The sequence below is a fragment of the Alligator sinensis genome, unplaced genomic scaffold (assembly GCF_000455745.1).
Source record: "Alligator sinensis unplaced genomic scaffold, ASM45574v1 scaffold144_4, whole genome shotgun sequence".
Lineage (NCBI taxonomy): Eukaryota > Metazoa > Chordata > Crocodylia > Alligatoridae > Alligator > Alligator sinensis.
Genome location: NW_005842190.1, coordinates 697213 through 715737, shown reverse-complemented (window position 1 = coordinate 715737; position 18525 = coordinate 697213). Strand labels below are relative to the sequence as shown.

Sequence of the window (18525 nt, the reverse complement as noted above, 5' to 3'; positions counted from 1 at the left end):
TTTTCAGTGTGGGATTTTAGTTTTATAACATGCTTCCTTGTTAATCTGATATTTTCACAGACTGATTAATTTCTCTAAGGCAGGGGTAGGCAATTATTTGTGCCCATGGACCATATAGGCAGTTCTAGGGAGCTGTCGTGGGCTGGTCAGCACCTCCTTTTGCCCCTGCAACAGCCCGGAGCCCGCATGCCCTGTGGTTCCTCATTGCCACCAGCACCCAGCAGCAGCTGAGCGCGTAGCTTCAGCCTGACCCCAGCCCATCCCACAGCTGCTCCAGACTTGTCCTGGCTAAAGCGGGCCAGCTCTGGACCAGCTGGAAGTGCATGCACAGCTCTGGCCCTGTCCCACCCTGTGCCTGCTCCAGACAGTCTGCCTGTGTTGAGCAGTGGCAGCAGCTGGGCAGAAGCTGCTGGTAGGTGTGGGGGAAAAGTGGCTGCCTACTCCTCACTACTGCTGGGCCCTTCTTGCTGCAGCCATCTGGAGCCTGCACCACTGCTGTCCAACTGGGTGGCCTGGTGATGGCGGTGGAGGGCAGCCCAGGGGCAGGCTCCAGGCAGCTGCAGCAAGAAAGGCCCAGCACCAGTGAGGGGGAGGCAGCTGCCTTTCCCCCATGCCTAGCAGCAGCTTCTGCCTGGCTGCCACCGCTGTTGCCACTGCTCACCATGGACAGGTGGTTTGGAGAAGGCACGGGGTGGGCCAGGATTGGGGCTGTGCGCACAGGTTCCAGCTGGTCCAGGCCTGGTGCACTCTGGCCAGCATGAGTCTGGAGTGGGCACAGGGTGGGCTGGGATCAGGGCTGTGCATGAAGGTCCCCAACAGTACGATGGGGTGGGCCAGTGGTGGCAGCAGCTGGAAAAAGCCACCACCCCCTGGGTTGCTTAGAAATGCAATCCAGCTGCAGAGCCGCTTCGGCCCTGCTTTCGTGCCAGGGGGTGGTGGGATGCACCATGGACCAAACGGCACCCGGGCCAGGAGGAACTGAGGGACCCACCACAGGCCAAACAAAGTCCCTCCATGGGCCAGATCTGGCCTGCGGGCTGTATTATCTCACTGTCAAACCAAATAGTTGTATGCCTATGGCACAGTGGAACATTCCTTTGGTTTGATCCATAGTGGAACATTCTGCTGTCAATCATTAAAGTGGGTCACAAGGAAAAAGTAGGTCATAGTGGGAAAATTCTGCCACAGTAATGGAAAGTTACAGCTTAGAAAAAGTTCCCGCCAAAACTTATGCAAACACTCACACCACCATTGGCCAGTTCCAAATTATTCATATTGGTGACTAGCGATTGGCTTGTTAGTCATATAAAAGTTAGATCAGTTTCCGCCCACATTGGAGAACTCCTCATATTCCTCCAGGTTGGAGAACACATTGTTCTCCAGGTTGGAGCACTCCGCACACACCCCGGAGAAGGAGAACTCAGAGAGCGAACTCGGAGAGCTCGAACTCCGTGCATATATCTCTGAGAATACCTGGTGGACTGATCATCTACCAGGGGCTCCCCGTCAACGACCTACCCGATGTACCCCCACTTCGTCTTGCATGCTTGCTCAGCCGGTCACGGACATCTCATCTCTCAGGAAGCTTTCATTTGTTCGGTTTGCAACTGTAACCTAAGTCAGTTTCTTCTTCCTGCGCTGTGTACACCGATGGCATAAGTAAATAATTTCTTTGTTCAACCAATACGCTTCAGTGCCTAATTCCGCTCCATCTGTCAAAAAGTACCCACCTGCTGTTTCGGGCTACTGGCCATAGCCCTGGCCTACCACTTGACCGCCACACTCACCTCTGCTTTAAGGGGTCTTCTGTCTTATAAGGAAAATCATATGAATCCAGAAACAGGGTCTGCAAAGATTGTTGGCATCTTTTTCTAAAATTTGTCACTTGATGGCATCAGGCCTGGGGCGTTCTATGCAGAAAAACCTCAACTTTTCATAAGTAGTAAAGCTTGTAATAGTTTTATCGTTGATGTTTTTTATAATTTTGGAATTGGTTAACATAATGACTTGGGCAGTAATGCACTTACACTATATTTTTAAGAAATTAAAAACAAGTTGCACAACAGTTCTGCTCTTAAATAAAAAAGCTGTGTTAACACAAGATGAATTCATGCTAAGGCCTAAAGGACTTATGCCAGGATCTTAGACAGTCTTTTAAAACTTTACTCCTGAAAAAAACCAAGAGCATTTTCAGCACTTACCAAGTAAACAAGAGTTAACTTGGTAAGTTAGGCTTACAGGCCTGTTTAGCCTGTTCACATTTTTAAAGTATTCTCCCAGAATTATTTAAGGAGAAAATATGTTCTCATGCATTTCAAACTGTCTTTTCTTAGGCATGATAATGTACTTTTATTTTAAAACAAATTTTCTGAATAGAAATGTGGATGAAGATTAAAGGGTAATAATTTAACCAAATAGCATTAAAGCTACTCCTTTCAGTGAACATTAATGGACATCTGAGTTATGGAGACATCAAAAGGAGAATATGAATTATCCCTTTGTTTCCATTATTGAAATACACCCAACAAGAATCAGTGTATATATTATTCTGATGAATGACTAAAATCTGCTTTAATATCTTACAGGGTAAAAATTATTTCCTTGGAAAGTTGATAACTAGTGCTCCAAATTATTAGATTAACAGCTGTAATAAAAAATAATTTATGTGAAAGTTAAAGGCCAATCTTTTCCAGGAGGACTAAGAATATACAGAAAAATAGGTTATATAATGGGGGTGGGCAAAATACAGTCCACAGATCCGGCCTGCCAGGCCAGTCTATCTGGCCTGCAGGGCCCCTCCAAAAGACAATTATTACCAGCCCGTGGCTGCCTCTCTGAAAGTTAGCAGGATGCATGGGTTTTCAGAGGTTGCATGCTGCCAGGCCAGGCTGGGCCAGCACTGTGCCTTCACTTCCATGAGGCTCCCAGCACTCCAGCTGGGAGCCACATGTGGTGACATAGAGTCAGCCTGAACCAATGAAGCATGGCTCCCTACAGCTCTTGTCACTCCAGCCAGGAGCTGCAGGGAGCCATGCATGATCAGGCCGAGCTGGCTCTGTGCCAGCATGTGGGGCTCCCGGCACTACATTTGGGAGTTGCATGGCACTGGGCAGGCCGGACTGCCTCCATGCCAGCACGTGTGGGGCTCCTGGCACTGCAGGCAGGAGCTGCACACCATTGGGCTGGGGTGGCTCTGTGCCTCCACAATATGGCTCCCTGCTGCAGTGCTGGGAGCCCCATGGGCAGACAGAGCTGACCTGGCCCTATGGTACACAACTTCCCTGCAGCTTGTGGCACTTCACTGGGGAGTCACGAACCATTTGGCCGGGTCGACTCCCTGCTACCATGTGCAGCTCCTGGAACTCGGCTGGAGCCGCGTACCACTGGGAGGCTCCGCTTGCTGCAGGCCATGAGCCTCCCGAGGGCTCACATGCACACCCCAGCATACCCACACCACCACACCTCCCTACACACACCCAGCCCCCCACCAACCCACACACACCCACACCCCCTTACCAGCCCCCCCACACACTCCCCCACACACCTCCTACACACAATATACAAGAGTAAACTTTATTTTGAGTTATTATACCATCACCTCTATATTCACTATGTAAACACACACAAAGGGGGACAAAAATATTTTTTGAAATAAAATTAAAATATGCTATACTAGATGTTGATTTTTAGTATATGATTTGTTTTTTTTTCCAGTTCCAAGACAGCAAACCACCTCCCAAAAGGAATACTTCTGGGGGCAAGGGAAGGGCTTTTGCAAGGGTCAGGGGTTAGGAGTGGGACTCCAGTCCCGGGATGGCGACCAGGGGGTGGGGCACCTGTCAAGAGGCAGGGCTACCCTTGCAGCTCTTGACAGCTCACCAAAAGTTGCTAAGCAGCCCTCCAGCTGAAATAATTGTCCACCCCGGTATATAATAAGCTAGATTTAGAACACTGTGGACGTTTACTTTTGTAAAAGGTAAAGGTTGAATGTTATGTCTGTTTAAAAAATAGAAATTATTTAATATATCATTAAGAAAATAACAGGAGAAACTTACCTCTTTTAGGATTTAGGCCCTGATTCAGGAAAGCATCCTGATTTCAGGAAAGCGTGTATAAGTTTAGTAGTTAAATCCCAATATTTAGTTCATACAAAGAATGTGGAAGAGATTTGGCGATCTAAATACCAAATGATTTATACTTCATTAATAGAATGGAAATATACCACGCCAAAATTGTATTATTTTAAAAAAATATATACATAAAAAAATAACAGTTTCTCCATTGTGTAGGAATGCTTTACAAGTTTTTAAGTGCCTTGATAGGCTTAAAAAAATTAAAGGTTGCTTATTTTAATTCTTTTAGGCTGGTTCTCGTGTCATTTTGCACAACCATTCTTACACCACACACTAAAAATATGCTCTTTGTAGTCATATCTGCAATTCCTTCTGCATTATTTGTATGCTTTGATAAGAGTTATCAATCAAGTCTCTTTAAGATAGCTATTGAAACAGCTGGCTCCCAAACTGCTTCTTATTTTTTTTCCTTTTTCTTTCCCTTTTTTTCAGACAGATCTTGATTATGTCCAGGGTGTTGTAGCAAGCCTGGAAAAAGAGTAAGTTGGGATGTACTTATCTGTTTTTTATTCTTCTAAGAAAAGCGGTGATATACTGGAAAATTTTAGCTACCTGCTTCCTTTCTAATGGTTTTGGTTGAAATAATAAGCCCATGAAGACAAACTAAGCAGCAGTAATTAAGCAGGTTAAACTGTAAATCAGTAAATGGGATTAAATGGATTTGGCATGAAATAAATGGATTGAGTTGGCTTGACATAAACGGATTTCATGACATCTGCATTCATACTATTTGTTTACATTTGTGTATATATATCCAAACTGAACTGTAGAAGGGAAAGTTCAGCTCTTTGAACAATTGACGTTATATAATTACATCATAGTTAAAATAATTTTTATGGGCAAGAGAATGTCCTGGTCTAGAAATTTACTAAGGAACTAATGTTTTTATATCATTCTTCCTTTCATTGCTTGATTTTAAAAAATCTGTAGAACTGTATTATTCTGTCAACATACATTAAGAATATTATTTTCACATAAAAAACCATGCATACCCTAAGGTAAGTAGAAAAAACAGTTCATTCTAACATATTGTGAAAATAGCATTATGCATTTGTTCCAAATGATTATAACTATGTATTATGTCAGACATTGGTAGGTACGCCAATAATAAATAAATAAAGTTTCACAGCACTTAAAATAACTCAGTTGACTTTTCTGATGGCAGATTTTCTACAGAAATCAATTCTGGCTTGGTGGAAGTAATATCCCCTCCTGCAACTTATTATCCTGACTTGACAAACTTAAAAGAGACATTTGGAGATTCAAAAGAGAGAGTCAGGTAAGAATGTTCCTCTCAGAACTTTCTGCTGTATGTGGTTGGGTATAAGTTTTTGAAACTTGGGGGGAGGTGGGTAGTGGAGTCCCCCAGGGCTCGGTCCTGGGGCCTGCGCTGTTCAATTTCTTCATCAGCGATCTTGATGTTGGGGTGGAAAGCAACCTGTTTAAATTCGCTGATGACACCAAAATTTGGGGGGAGGTGAGCACGCTAGCAGGGAGAGAGAGATTGCAGAAGGATCTGGATAGGTTACAGGGGTGGGCAGACAGGAACAGGATGCGTTTCAATACGGACAAGTGCAGGGTGCTGCACTTGGGTAGTAGGAACCAGCAGCACACTTATACGATGGGGAACTCCCTACTTGAGAGCACGGAGGCGGAAAGGGATCTTGGTGTCATTATTGAGTCCAAGATGAACATGGGCCGACAATGCGAGGTCATGGTTGGCAGGGCTAACCGGACCTTGTCGTGCATCCACAGGTGCATCTCGAGTAGAGCCAGGGAGGTGATCCTCCCCCTCTATGCGACGCTGGTCAGGCCGCAGCTGGAGTATTGTGTCCAGTTCTGTGCGCCCCATTTCAGGAGGGATGTGGACAACATGGAGAGGGTCCAGAGGAGGGCCACCCGCATGATCCGGGGACAACAGGGCAGACCCTACAGTGAGAGACTGCGGGACCTGAACCTATTCAGCCTCCACAAGAGAAGGCTGAGGGGGGACCTGGTGACCGTCTATAAACTCACTAGGGGGAACCAGAAGGGTTTGGGGGAGACGCTGTTTCCCCTAGCCCCCGCTGGCATAACAAGGAGTAATGGGCACAAGTTGATGGAGAGGAGGTACAGATTGGACATCCGAAAAAACTACTTCACAGTTAGGGCGGCTAGGAGCTGGAACCAACTTCCAAGGGAGGTGGTGCTGGCCCCTACCCTGGGGATCTTTAAGAAGAGGCTGGATACTTACCTGGCTGGACTCATTTGAGTCCCGTTTTTGTTTTTAGGGTGAGTGGTTTTGTTTTTTTTTTTGGGTTGTTCTCCCGCCCTGGCGGGGGGTCGGGCTAGAAGATCTATTAGGTCCCTTCCGACCCTGAAACTATGAAACTATGAAACTTTTTTCTTCCTGTATTCTTGAAACTATACAGAGATTAAGGACCCCCCATCATGCAAAGAGAACTGAACAAAGTGACCCATGAATTCAGGTGGAGCCCTGCCTGCGTGGTTTGCTTAGCATGATCAGAGCTTGAATATTAAGTTTTATTGGATTTAATTTAAGAAGACCCTTTAATATAGCAACTGGTACATTTTTTGTTGCATCAAGTTGTCCTTTTTTATTTAGTATTTTCCCTCATGCTTTCAAGAATAAACATTATCTGAAAAACGGGTAGTATTGTTTAGTATCCATCTGAAATATCCAATATATTTTAGTAAACCTCAGATAGCTTCAAGAGATCAGATTAAAATTAAGCCAGTCCTCTTTCTGTATTGCAACACACAGGGGAAGTTTTGTCCCACTTCAGATAGAGGATTTCCTGCGGGAATCAAGCCAAATACAGTTGCCTAATGTTCAACTAATATGCAGCCTTTTGGAAAACAATTAATTACATATTGTGTACAGATATTCATTTTATTTAATAATTCCTTCATTTTTTTATAATTTCATTTCAGATGGCGAACAAAGCAAAACTTAGACTACTGCTTTCTTATGATGTATGCCCAGAAAAAGGGCATCTATTATATTCAGGTAAATTACTTTTCTTTGATGTATCAAGCAAAATATTCAAAGTAGCCTCAGACACTATGGTGATGAGCACATAAAAAAACCCACCTTAAATAGAACAGCAATAACATTATTATATATTTTGGAGGGGGGAGTTGCAATTGTGATTGTTACAACAAATTTTTTTCAAGCAATATCTGATGCTTTGGGTGCTTCCAGCACTTTTTTCCTTCTGATGTACAAAAAAACACCTGATCAAAGAATGTGATTTTTTTAAATCTATATGCAGGGAGGCAAAGTTAAAATAATGCTTTGGGCAGACATGCTGTTTGAAGTGCTCCAAATGCCTTTGAAAAGCGTCAAAATGCAAGAGTGCTAGTTTTTAATTTTATTAATGACAGTAATTAAATGAAAAATAAAAATATCAGTGTTGAGATTTCATTATATTACTTCATTCACTTGCTTTTTTTTCCTCTTTTCATGTACATTTAGAGGTCATCATATGTTATAACATTGGGCAGGCCATTCATAGAATATATGACCTTATCTGCTATGTTCTCTCAATCTTATTGCATGTAATTTCTGTTTTTGTGCAAAATGAAGCAAACAGTGCAATCAAATTAAACTCTTTCTATAAACTTGTATTTCATTTAGTTGTAGACTTATAAATAAGCAATGAAATAAAAAGAACATTCATGAGAGCTGCAATCCCGAGCACATCCTGTCTGGGCAATAGACTTGTGAAGAAAGAAGAGCTTGGAGAAATAGTTAAAAATACCCTCACTATTACTGAGAATCAAGGGCTTTTTGTTAATATCTTTTATTGGTGGGGGTAGATGGTAAGGGACAAGGTCAAGAGGACAAGAGGCAGGGGTCAAGCCCCCCACTGCCTCCCCTACACTGCTGCTGGCCCCTCTGCCACTTCTTTCCCCACTGCAGTGGTGCTGGGGGGATGAATTAAAGATGATCCTCAAAATTATATTCTGTGCATTGGAAAGTATAAAAAAATGTATAACATTTTCATCCATAGTATCTAATTATTGGAAGGGTGTCTTGAATTTGGAAAAATATGGTATACATTTATAAAAAGAAGTTTAAGAAAATCTGGTTTGCTTTTCCTTCTGGTCTGGTTTTTCTTCCTCTTTTTGTTCCAGAATGGTTGGAGATATTCCAGAAGTTTTATTGTAAAAAGTTTTAGATTAATTTTCCTCAAGTACGTAGAACATGATAATCCTTCTGCAATATTAATTCCTGTTAAACCCGAATATGTATTATGGTGATGATTCCACTTAAAATCTATGAATAGATGAATGATAGAAATATAAACTTTTGAATATATATAGAGATATATAGATATGTATATATTTCTTTTTGCTTTGTTGTTCTTGCTTTGCAGTAATACAAGTGTTTCTTTTCCCTAGCTTGAAGATGACATTGTTGTCAAACAAAATTATTTCAGCACAATAAAAAATTTTGCACTTCAGCTTGCTTCTGAAGATTGGATGATTCTAGAATTTTCTCAGCTGGGTTTCATTGGTAAGAAAATATCCAGTATGTTAGTTTGTAAAGAATAAGTTTAACTAGAATCTCTAAGCAGAGAGAGGTAGTTTCACTCTTGAATTATGTGGATCAGTGCCCTCCCTGTCTAGCATCCACTTCTGCCACTGTTGGAAACAGGATACTGGGCTAGATGTACCATCGGTCTTGACCCACTATAGCACTTCTTATGTTAATAGCTTACAGTGTTAGTCTAAAATCATGCCAAAAGCTGGGCAGAGTGCCACCTTTGACCCCTGGCAGACATTCAGTTAAAGGTGCAATGGGAACCAGCCACAAAGTTGTTACGCGTATTTTGTGTAATAACTTTGTGGTTTGTTCCTTGTTTTATTGCCCCATTAATTGCATGAACATGTCCCCGGGTTACTACTTAAGACATGATTAACTGGTTAGTCACGTCTTTAATGTAGTGTCTGCCAGAGGCCTTATAGACTAATTCAGATAATTACTTGTTTAGTTGATTCTAATTCAGAGAATTAGTTGATTTGTTAATCCTTTGAGCAAGTTAGTCTATAAGGTGCCACTCTTCCTTGCCTTTTATGGAAACTTTAACAGTGGTATGACCTCAAAACTACCTTCTTGTACTTCTTTATACTTTCTGATAATTGCATGCATGTGATAACTATGCATTTCAGTTACTTGCATTTGGTTGAGACCAGAATCATTTATAGAAAATGATTGAAATTTCTGTACTTTGTATTACTTTACAAAATATGAGAATTAAATTGTAAATATTGCGTACTATTTTATTTCTAATTATATATCCATATAGGCCAAACAAAAATAACATCACATTTAACATGCAAACCAAAAAGTTAATGCAGCCCAAAACTATCCTAATTCCTTGGAGCTTTTGTGAGTCTCCAAGAGTGAGTAACTGTAAACAAGTTTATTTTGCAAAGTAGTTCTATCTTCTCCCATACGCTATCATCTGGAGCAGTAATGTGGCTACCATGTCTGAGAATGGAGGCTTAGGTGTAATTTTCAGTGAGTGGAGTAATGGCAGCAGTATTAAGGGAAGCTATTACTGGGTGTAGAGTCCTGGGTTAACCAGAACCTTACTGTGAAAATAAGTTTAGGGCTATTTGTTCTTTTACAATGATAGGCTTAACTAAAGACACTAACCTTATAGAAAAACAATTGAAGGATTTTTTAAAATGGTTTAACAGTGAAAGCTGATGCTGTTGTCGCAGCTTTGCCCAGTCTAATTAAGAATGCTTAATTTACAACTGCACAAATACAAAACTGAAAATTGATTTGGATCGATCCTGATTATAAAGATCATAGATTGAGCCCTAAACAAGAAGAACAATGTGAAATGTGACTGATGGAACATAATCTTTGGTTCCTTCATTCTCTTCTATTATTACAAATTTAAGACCCAGCATTTTGTTCTACATTCATGTTTTTGAGGAGAAGTTCATTGCGTGATAATGGTGGGAAAAGTATATGTAGGGTTACCATATTTCCAGGTCCAAAAAAGAGGACACCTGTCATGTGGGGGCAGGGGGAATATGACGGTGAGGGGTAGTGGCATGCCAGTGCTCTGCCCCTGCCCATTTTGTTGCCCTTCACTGCCAAGCCACAGCCCCCACCAGTCCTGCTGCTGCCCCTCACTCCCAACCTACTGACCCCAGCACTGCCACTGTTCCTCACTCCCAAACCTCAGTACCCTGCCCCCCTGGGTCATGATAGTGCCCCTCACTCTAGACCCACAACCCCCTGACACTGGCATTGACCCGCACTTCCAACCCATAGTCCCCTGCTTCCACCCTGGTGCCCCATACTCCCAAGCCACAGCCCTCCCCAGCCCTGTCAGTGCCCCTCACTCCCGACCCGCAGCCCCCTGCTCCCCCAGCCCTGCCAGAGGGGCCTGCCCAGGCCAGAGCATGGTGACTCTGATTCATGCAGGCAGCGGCGGACTGTATCTGGCCCCAGCATGGGCTGGAGGGAAGAGGAGGGGAGGCTTGTGGTGCCCCCTGCCCTGGAATGGAGGTGCTGTGCCATGCCAAGCAGCTTGGCTGAAGCCCCCTTCCCTCCCCACTCCCAGAATCTCCTGGCGCTCAGCCCCTGCAAGCACAGGCACCAGCCCCTGTGCCGCCGGCCTGGCCACAGGTTTCCCTGCTGCCCTTAAAGGCCCCTCCACCTCTTTCCCCTGCTGGAGAACAGGCAACCCCACCCCTCCTGCCCTATTGCAGCCACAGCCCCTGCTCTCCCTCCTTGCCACTCCCCCTCTCCCCCTATGCCTTGATCATATATCTGGGTTTATCCTTTGCCCCGGGGATGGGAGCAGGGGAAGGGCAATGGGAGGCAGCAGGGAGCACCACATGGGTCTGTACGTGCCTCTGGAGCTGCAGGAAGCTATGTCTGTGCTCCCTGCTGCCTCTGATTGCCCTCTCCCCACTCCCACCAGCAGAGCAAAGGAAAAACCAAGACACTTTGTCAGATTTAAAAAAACCCGCCTGGATGGAGATCAGAGGGCTCAAAAAGAGGACATGTCTGGGAAAACCCAGAAGTATGGTAACCCTAAGTATATGTAATATTGGACTGTTGAATTCATGGCTGAATTTAGAATTTTACCAATATTTGAAGGATCCGCATGTCCCTATAATCAATTTAGCACTAAATATATTCCTTCTTTCCATGAAAAGTGGGGAGCTAGTGCCTTCAGATGCTGTACAACCAGCAGACTGGGTCTGTTTTTTTGAAACATAAAAAAAATATGCATATACAAAGAACGAGATTGGTAATCCTGTAATTTGACAGAGAGAGAGCAGGCCCATCCAACGAAAGACACAGGAGACAGTAATCTCTCTAAATGAGAGGCAGAAATTTCCTAGTCTTCAAGAAAAAAAAGAACCAGTTTATCTACTCATCTTGGGCCAGTCAAGGATACATTCGACTGAAATATCTCTAGAGTTTTGTGAACCCAAATGGGTAACGAAGAGAATTGGAAAAGAACCAGCCGAGAATGTGGAGATGCTCTACTGGCTTTCAGCCACCTTTACTGGGAAATCTTGAGCTGCTTGGCAGTCCCTTGTGTAGCAGAGACAGTCCAAAGTGCCTCTCTCTTTCTCTCCTCATCTCCACAAGCTGCAGTGCTACCCAGAGTCTGAGTGAAGCTTTGTGTTGCAGCCCTGCCCTTCATAAAACACCTTTGCCAGACTTTGCAAGGAGGTTTTCTAAAGAAAGCTTCCATAGTTCTTGTCAAGGGACCTGGCTCTTTCTGTTCTCAAGACTACCTCTAGTGGCCTGATCTGGATTTTGAAAGCCCCTCTATGCTGTTCTGGACCATCTACCAGATCTGAAGTGACCAGAGACAGAATAAAGATCTTGCTCAAGTTTAGGCTGCAAGAGGAACAGGGCAGTCTGCAGGTTTCCCTCCCTCCTTCCCTCCTCCTTGGGGGGAGAGAAGGCCACTGTGAGGTAGTGGGAAGAGAGTCTAAGACCTGACCAGACATTAAGTTTATCCCAGCAACTTTTGTCCTGGATATACTATTTTGTGGCAGATCAACCATTTTTATCTCTGAAAAAAATTAATATCTAGCATGTTACCATTTGTTGCAGGAAACTCGCATATATCCAACAACAAACATAAGATCCAGAGAGGGATTAAATTCCATATTAAATAAGAAAGGAAAGAAAAATGATCCTCAGAATCCTTTTTTAAGATGTCAGGTTCTCTGATTCTGTCTGGTTAACTTCTGTCTACCCTTACATCCCTAACTTCTTAAGAGTCGGATGGTCTATTTGTTGTCTTCATAAAGTTACAGGAGTGCATCATTAGGTTTTTCTCCCAAGATTCATTTGCCACACCTTGGTCCAGAACAGTTTCTTAGTCCAGAATGGTTTTTCAGATTTCTCCAGATCAGTAGTTGGCAGCCTTTTCAGGCTATGGGCCAGAATTTCCTGTTTGAGGTCAGAGGCAGGCAGTAGGACCCAGCCATTGCTGCTGCTTCTCCTTGCAATAGCACAGGGAAAGTGATAGGCACCAAAGCCCCCCAGTGTGGGGGGGGTGGGCGGACGATGCATCCAAGGGTACTGCGGGAGTTGGCTGATGTGATTGCAGAGCCACTGGTTGTCATCTTTGAAAACTCGTGGCCATCGGGAGAGGTCCTTGATGATTGGAAAAGGGAAAATATAGTGCCCATCTTTAAGAATGGAAAGAAGGAGGATCCAGGAAACTACAGACCAGTCAGCCTCACCTCAATCCCTGGAAAAATTATGGAGCAGGTCCTTAAAGAATCATTTTTAAGCACTTGGAGGAGGAGAGAAGATGATTAGGAACAGTTGGTGTGGATTCACCAAGGACAAGTCATGCCTGACCAATCTGCTTGCCTTCTATGATGAGATGATTCGTTCTGTGGATACGGGAAGAGCAGTGGACCTGATATACCTTGACTTTAGCAAGGCTTTTGTTTCAGTCTTCCACAAAATTCTTGCAAGCAAACTAAGAAAGTACAGATTGGATGAATGGTCTGTAAGGTGCATAGAAAACTGGCTGGAACATGAGCTCAGAGGGTAGTAGTCAATAGCTCTATGTCTAGTTGGTGGCTGGGATCAAGTGGAGTGCCCCAGGGGTTGGTCCTGGGGCAAGTTTTGTTCAGTATCTACATCAATAACCTGGAAGTTGGCATGGAGCACACCCTCAGCAAGTTTGCAGATGACACCAAGCTAGGGAGAGTAGTACATGCACTGGTGGGTAGGCCTAGAATTCAGAGAGACCCCCAACAAATTGGAGGATTGAACCAAAGAAATTTCGTGAGGTTCAATAAAGACAAGTGAAAAGTCCTGCACTTAGGATGGAACAATCCCATGCACTGGTACAGGCTGGGCAGCAGCTCTCCAGAAAAGGACCTGGGGGTTAAAGTGGACAATAAGCTGAATATAAGCCAGCAGTGTGCCCTTGTTGTGAAGAAGGCTAATGGCATACTGGGCTGCATTGGTAGGAATGTTGCCAGCAGATCGAGGGAACTGATTATTCCCCTCTATTCAGCACTGGTGATGCCACATCTGGAGTTCTGTGTCCAGTTTTGGGGAGCCCCCACTACAGAAAGGATGTAGACAAATTGGAGAGCGTCCAGCAGAGGGCAACAGATATGGTTACAGAAATGGACACGTGACTTCTGAGAAAAGGATGGGGGAACTAGGCTTATTTAGTCTGGAGAAGATAAGACTAAGGAGGGAGCAGCCTTTAACTACCTCAGCGGGGTTTCAAACAGGATGGAGCTAGATGATTCTCAGTGGTGGCTGATGACAGGACAAGGTGCAATGGTCTCAAGTTGCAGCAAGGAAAGTTTAGGTTTGATATTAGGAAGAACTTTCTCCTAGGAGGGTAGTAAAGCACTGATTATCCAGAGAGGTTGTAGAATCTCTATCATTGGAGGTTTTAAGACCTGGGTAGACAAAGCCTTACCTGGGATGGTATTGTTAGGGACAGTCCTACTTTGAGCAGGGGGTTGGACTAGATGACCTCCTGAGGTCCCTTCCAACCCTAATTTTCTATGAATCTGTGACCACTGAACGCCACAAAGCCTCACATCCATGGGCTGGATCAGATGGATTCAAGGGGCAAAACCAGCCCATGGGCCATAGGTTTCTGACCTCTGCTCTAGATACATGTTTCATATATTTGTCAGTGAGGTCTTCCCTCATTTCCATGTAAGTGGCTATGTTGGGAAATTTCCCGAAGTTGCTGGAAATTCTCCACAGATCTATACATAATAAGTAAAGTTTCCTTTTAATGAAGCTATCAAAACATGCCAAGACAATGTTGGCAGACGCTGGTTACTGTTTTTTCTACTTAAGAGAAAACAGGAAAAAATATTATGTTCCACCTAGAGGGACAGAATATTTGTAGTCTCATCCTGTCCCAAATTTGTTTCATATCAAAGTGGCCAAAAAAAGAAATAAAATGTTAAAATCACCACCTTTCAATAAAACCATTAAACAATTGGTGGGTGGGGGAATGACGTCTCATCAGTAATTTCAGTTTTGCATTTCAAGTGCTGATAGTGAAATATAATTTTATTAATTGTAATCCGTGTAATTCACTGATAAAGCAGCTTTAGGAGAGCAAGGAACAGTTCATGGCAATTTGTAAAGAAGTACAAGTTGTTAACGAAGACCCCAACCACAAAGTCTTTAGTTGTAGCCAATACCATATATTGATCTTTTGAAATAATCCTGGATACAACAATTAAGTATGCTACAAAAGGTGCAGGACATGGAGGACCTTCAATATGAAAGAAACATTCTTTTTGAGAAGAAGACAGACAAGGTGTACTTTCAACAAGAAGGTTAGCAAAACTCAACTCAGTGGAGGCAGAGAACAATGTTCATAACCTTCTACCATCAATGCCCTTTTTCATTATTATGATGCAACCAATTAACTTAACCCTTTTGGAGAGAACACCCTCTCCTGGTGTTAAACTTTTCTTGTGGTCCCATAGGGGTTTGTGACAATGAGATCGTGCAGCATTTTCACATTTCTTCACATATGATTTTCACACAAGATTTCTTGAGAAATCCCATTATCCATACAGGGTGTTGTCTTTCAGCTTCTTCACATCACTTGAGAGTATTTATATCAGTTTTGGTAGATCATCAACCTTTGATACAGCTGACTGGGGTGCTGATAAAGCATGTGCACAACCTGGTGGGTATCTGCAGGACCAATCTAAATTGATTCCATTCTTTCTTAGTAGAGAAGACTCAGAGGATGGTGATGGGCGAGTGCTTGTGATCCTGAGATCTTTCCACTGGGGTCCTCCAGGGGTCCTTCTTGTTGCCCCTCCTGTTAAGCATATATATGACACTTCTGAGTGAAATTGTGTGGAGATTTGTAGTGAAGAGCCATCAATATGCTAATGACACCCACCTGTATTTCTTTCTCATCTGCCCCAGGCCCCGCAGAAAGTAGGACACATATCAATTGTGAATATGCTCCATGCACTTAAGACCAAAGAATTTTTTGCAGTCATGCCCACTTGGTCATGCTGGCTATACTTATACTGAGGGTATAAAGGGGAGTGCGGGACCAGTTGCCACACCAATTCCTCCCCTATTGCAGACTCAAAATATGGAGGAATTTGAAATAAAGGGTGGGCAATACAGAAAGTAGGGGACATCTCAATGGCTAAGTGTTGGATATCAGGAAAAACTTCACTTAGGACAATGATGCAATGAAACAGACTGCATAGGGATGGTACAGAATCTCCATTACTGGAGGTTTTTTCAAAAAGAAGTTGGGTAACCATCAGACAGGGAACGATCTAGGAGTAGCTATGTCTGGAGTATGCTGTAAAGAACAACATATGTAAGCCCAGGAACCACCTACACATGAATTACTGGGAGATCATGAGAGGATCTCTGCAGCACAGAGCAGGGGGATACTGGAGAGGACCATGCTCAACAGCAGAAGAATAAAGCAGAGCTCCACAGCTGGGTTAGCTATGAAAGAAGAAAAACACTCCTGAAATAAACTTATGGAGTGGATACAGAAAAGGGAGTTCTGGCTGTCCAGTTAGATGCTGTGATGTGTGGGACAGCAAGCATGACCACTAGGCTACAGAGCAAAATAGAGGATGTTTTGATTTTTCCCATATTTCTGGGAAAAATCAGAAAAATCAAAATCAATTTTTTTCCCACGTTTCTGGCAGGGATTTTTTTTTGCCTTCTTCAGAAACATTGGATGTTGGCTGCAGCCAAGGCTGGGAATTTTGACTGGGGTACATCAGTGTTTCTGCTAGGACTAAAACCTGGAGGTTCCTGGTTAGAGGGTCTTGCCCTTACTATCAGGGTCAGATCAGTTGCCACATTTGGGATTAGGAACAAATTATACCTTGTGGTCTGATGCATGTAGAGTGGGGTTTTTTTGCCTTCCTCTGTAGCCAGGGGCACGGCCATCCTTTTTGGATTTCTTGAGTGCCTTTTAATAAACCTTGCTGCAGCTAGGCATTGACGGCCCTCGTTCCCCAGTTTTAAATGTGGTAGGTTAGTGGTTTTGGACAATATGCCTTGTAGTTGTGTGAGAGGGTTGTTTATGTAGGTTTAAGAATAGGTTAGACAAGTATTTATATGAAATTGTTTAGATGGGGATGATCCTGCCGTGAGCTGGAGGTCACTTAGTCCACCCTGCCTGAGGTCCCTTCCAGCTTTTTTTTTCTATGATTCTATGAAATTCTGTTCTCTTCTTGTAAGCAACCCTGAGCCTTTGTTGGGAAGGGTGGCATATACACTGAGGGTGTGTCTATATGTGCATTTTACTACAGTGAAGTATCAGCATCTACATGTGCCCCACAATTAGGGCACAGTTGATTAATTTACTCCAGCGTAGGATAGTCCCGTCAGACACAGGTACTATCCGACACCAGAGTAAATTACTGTGCTTAAACGCATATGTAGACAGTGATGTTGGGATTAGTTTACTCTGATTCAGATTATGCCAGTGTTTATTCAGTCACATTAATTGTATGTGTAGACATGCCCTGAAATAAATAAATAAATAAATGTTTTGTCATCAAGACAAAGCAGCATTTCTGGATCTAGATGACTGACTGGTCAAAGGAAACTTGTTTCTTCATCTTTTTCTCATTTTAAGCCAACAATAAAGAATAAAAACTAATTTTAACACCAGCCTACAGTATAGAATTTATCTGGGTAATCTGCACTTTAGGACAGAACAAATCTACAGTAAAAGCTTTGTTATCTGGTACCCATGGGGAATGGGGTGTGCTGGATAACAAAATATGCTGGTTAATTAAGAGGCCTGAACAGGCACTTTTGCCTGTTCAGGCTGCCGCTTCTCCTGCCACGTTTGAGCTGTCACTGCCTCTCCCGTGGTATTGCTGACCCTCCTGCCACATCGCCGACCCTCCCGCGGGCCCTGAGGGACAGGGAGGTGGGCCCTGTGCAGCCTGCTTTGCCCCAGGCCATGGGGGCTCAGAGAAACCAGAAGTGCCACAGTGGGTACTTCTAATTTCACTTTACCTTACAAGCCGGTATGCTGGTTAATACAACATGCCAGCTTGAAGGTGCTGGTTAATGGAGCTTTTACTGTACTTATCTTTTGAAAGCTTGTAATTAGGTCTACTCTGATCAATCCATTTCATCTGAATCCTTGACCTCTGATAAGACTGTATCTGTCTTGTGGGTCTACTTGAAATCTTGCACTTATATGAAATTGTACTGAAAGCTCCACCTATGGATGCAAGCATGGTTAAAAAAAGCTTACACCATAAGTGAGCACAGTCTAGGTAAGTAGTTCTCAACTTTTTTAGACTCAGGACACCCTACATTAGCCCATCGTCTCGGTTGCTCTGTTTTGAGGAATTGTTATCTTCTAGTTGCTCCTCCACCTCTTGTAAATACTCTGTAGGGTGGCAGCTCTTAACCTGTTTAGACTCCAGACATCACTTTGGAAAATGGTAGCTCTTTGCTCTCATTTGCCTTTTTTACTACAGAAAATAAATAGAGCAATTCTTCTGTTGCAAAGAACTCAGAAAGAATGGTTTTGATATTATGGATTTTTATTTAAAACTAACAAATGGCCCATCAAGAATGATGGTGGGGGGTGGAGCACCACCATCCATCACCCTGTGCCGCCACCCCCCCCCCCGCTCTGCGCCTGGCCCCTCCCCCCCAACTCCACGTCTGGCCCTGCGCCTCCCAGGGAAGGTGGGGAAGTTTGCTCACCATCACCCACCACCCTGCATTGCTGCCGCTCCACATCCAGCCCCGCTTTGTCCCTGTAGCAGTGGCAGCGTGGGGCAGTGGGTGGTGGTGACAGCAGCCATGTGCAAGCTTCCCTGTCTGTGGGGGAGGGGAGCAGGGGGGGGAAACTTGCAT

General features: G+C 43.7%; 1 protein-coding gene across 5 annotated transcripts in view; it reads left to right on the top strand.

The window, feature by feature from the left end:
• The window catches only part of MGAT4A (mannosyl (alpha-1,3-)-glycoprotein beta-1,4-N-acetylglucosaminyltransferase, isozyme A), a 160062-nt gene that overhangs the window by 108189 nt on the left and 33348 nt on the right, over positions 1-18525 (top strand). For all 5 annotated transcript variants that reach the window (XR_003094694.1, XM_025207258.1, XM_025207260.1 and 2 more), the window contains exons 5-8: positions 4566-4612; positions 5299-5412; positions 7068-7143; positions 8541-8655. Coding sequence is in view for 4 of the 5 variants with exons in the window: in XM_025207258.1 (XP_025063043.1) it covers positions 4566-4612; positions 5299-5412; positions 7068-7143; positions 8541-8655 (352 nt within the window). In the remaining variant the exon portion in view is untranslated. The remainder of the gene's footprint in view (positions 1-4565; positions 4613-5298; positions 5413-7067; positions 7144-8540; positions 8656-18525) is intronic.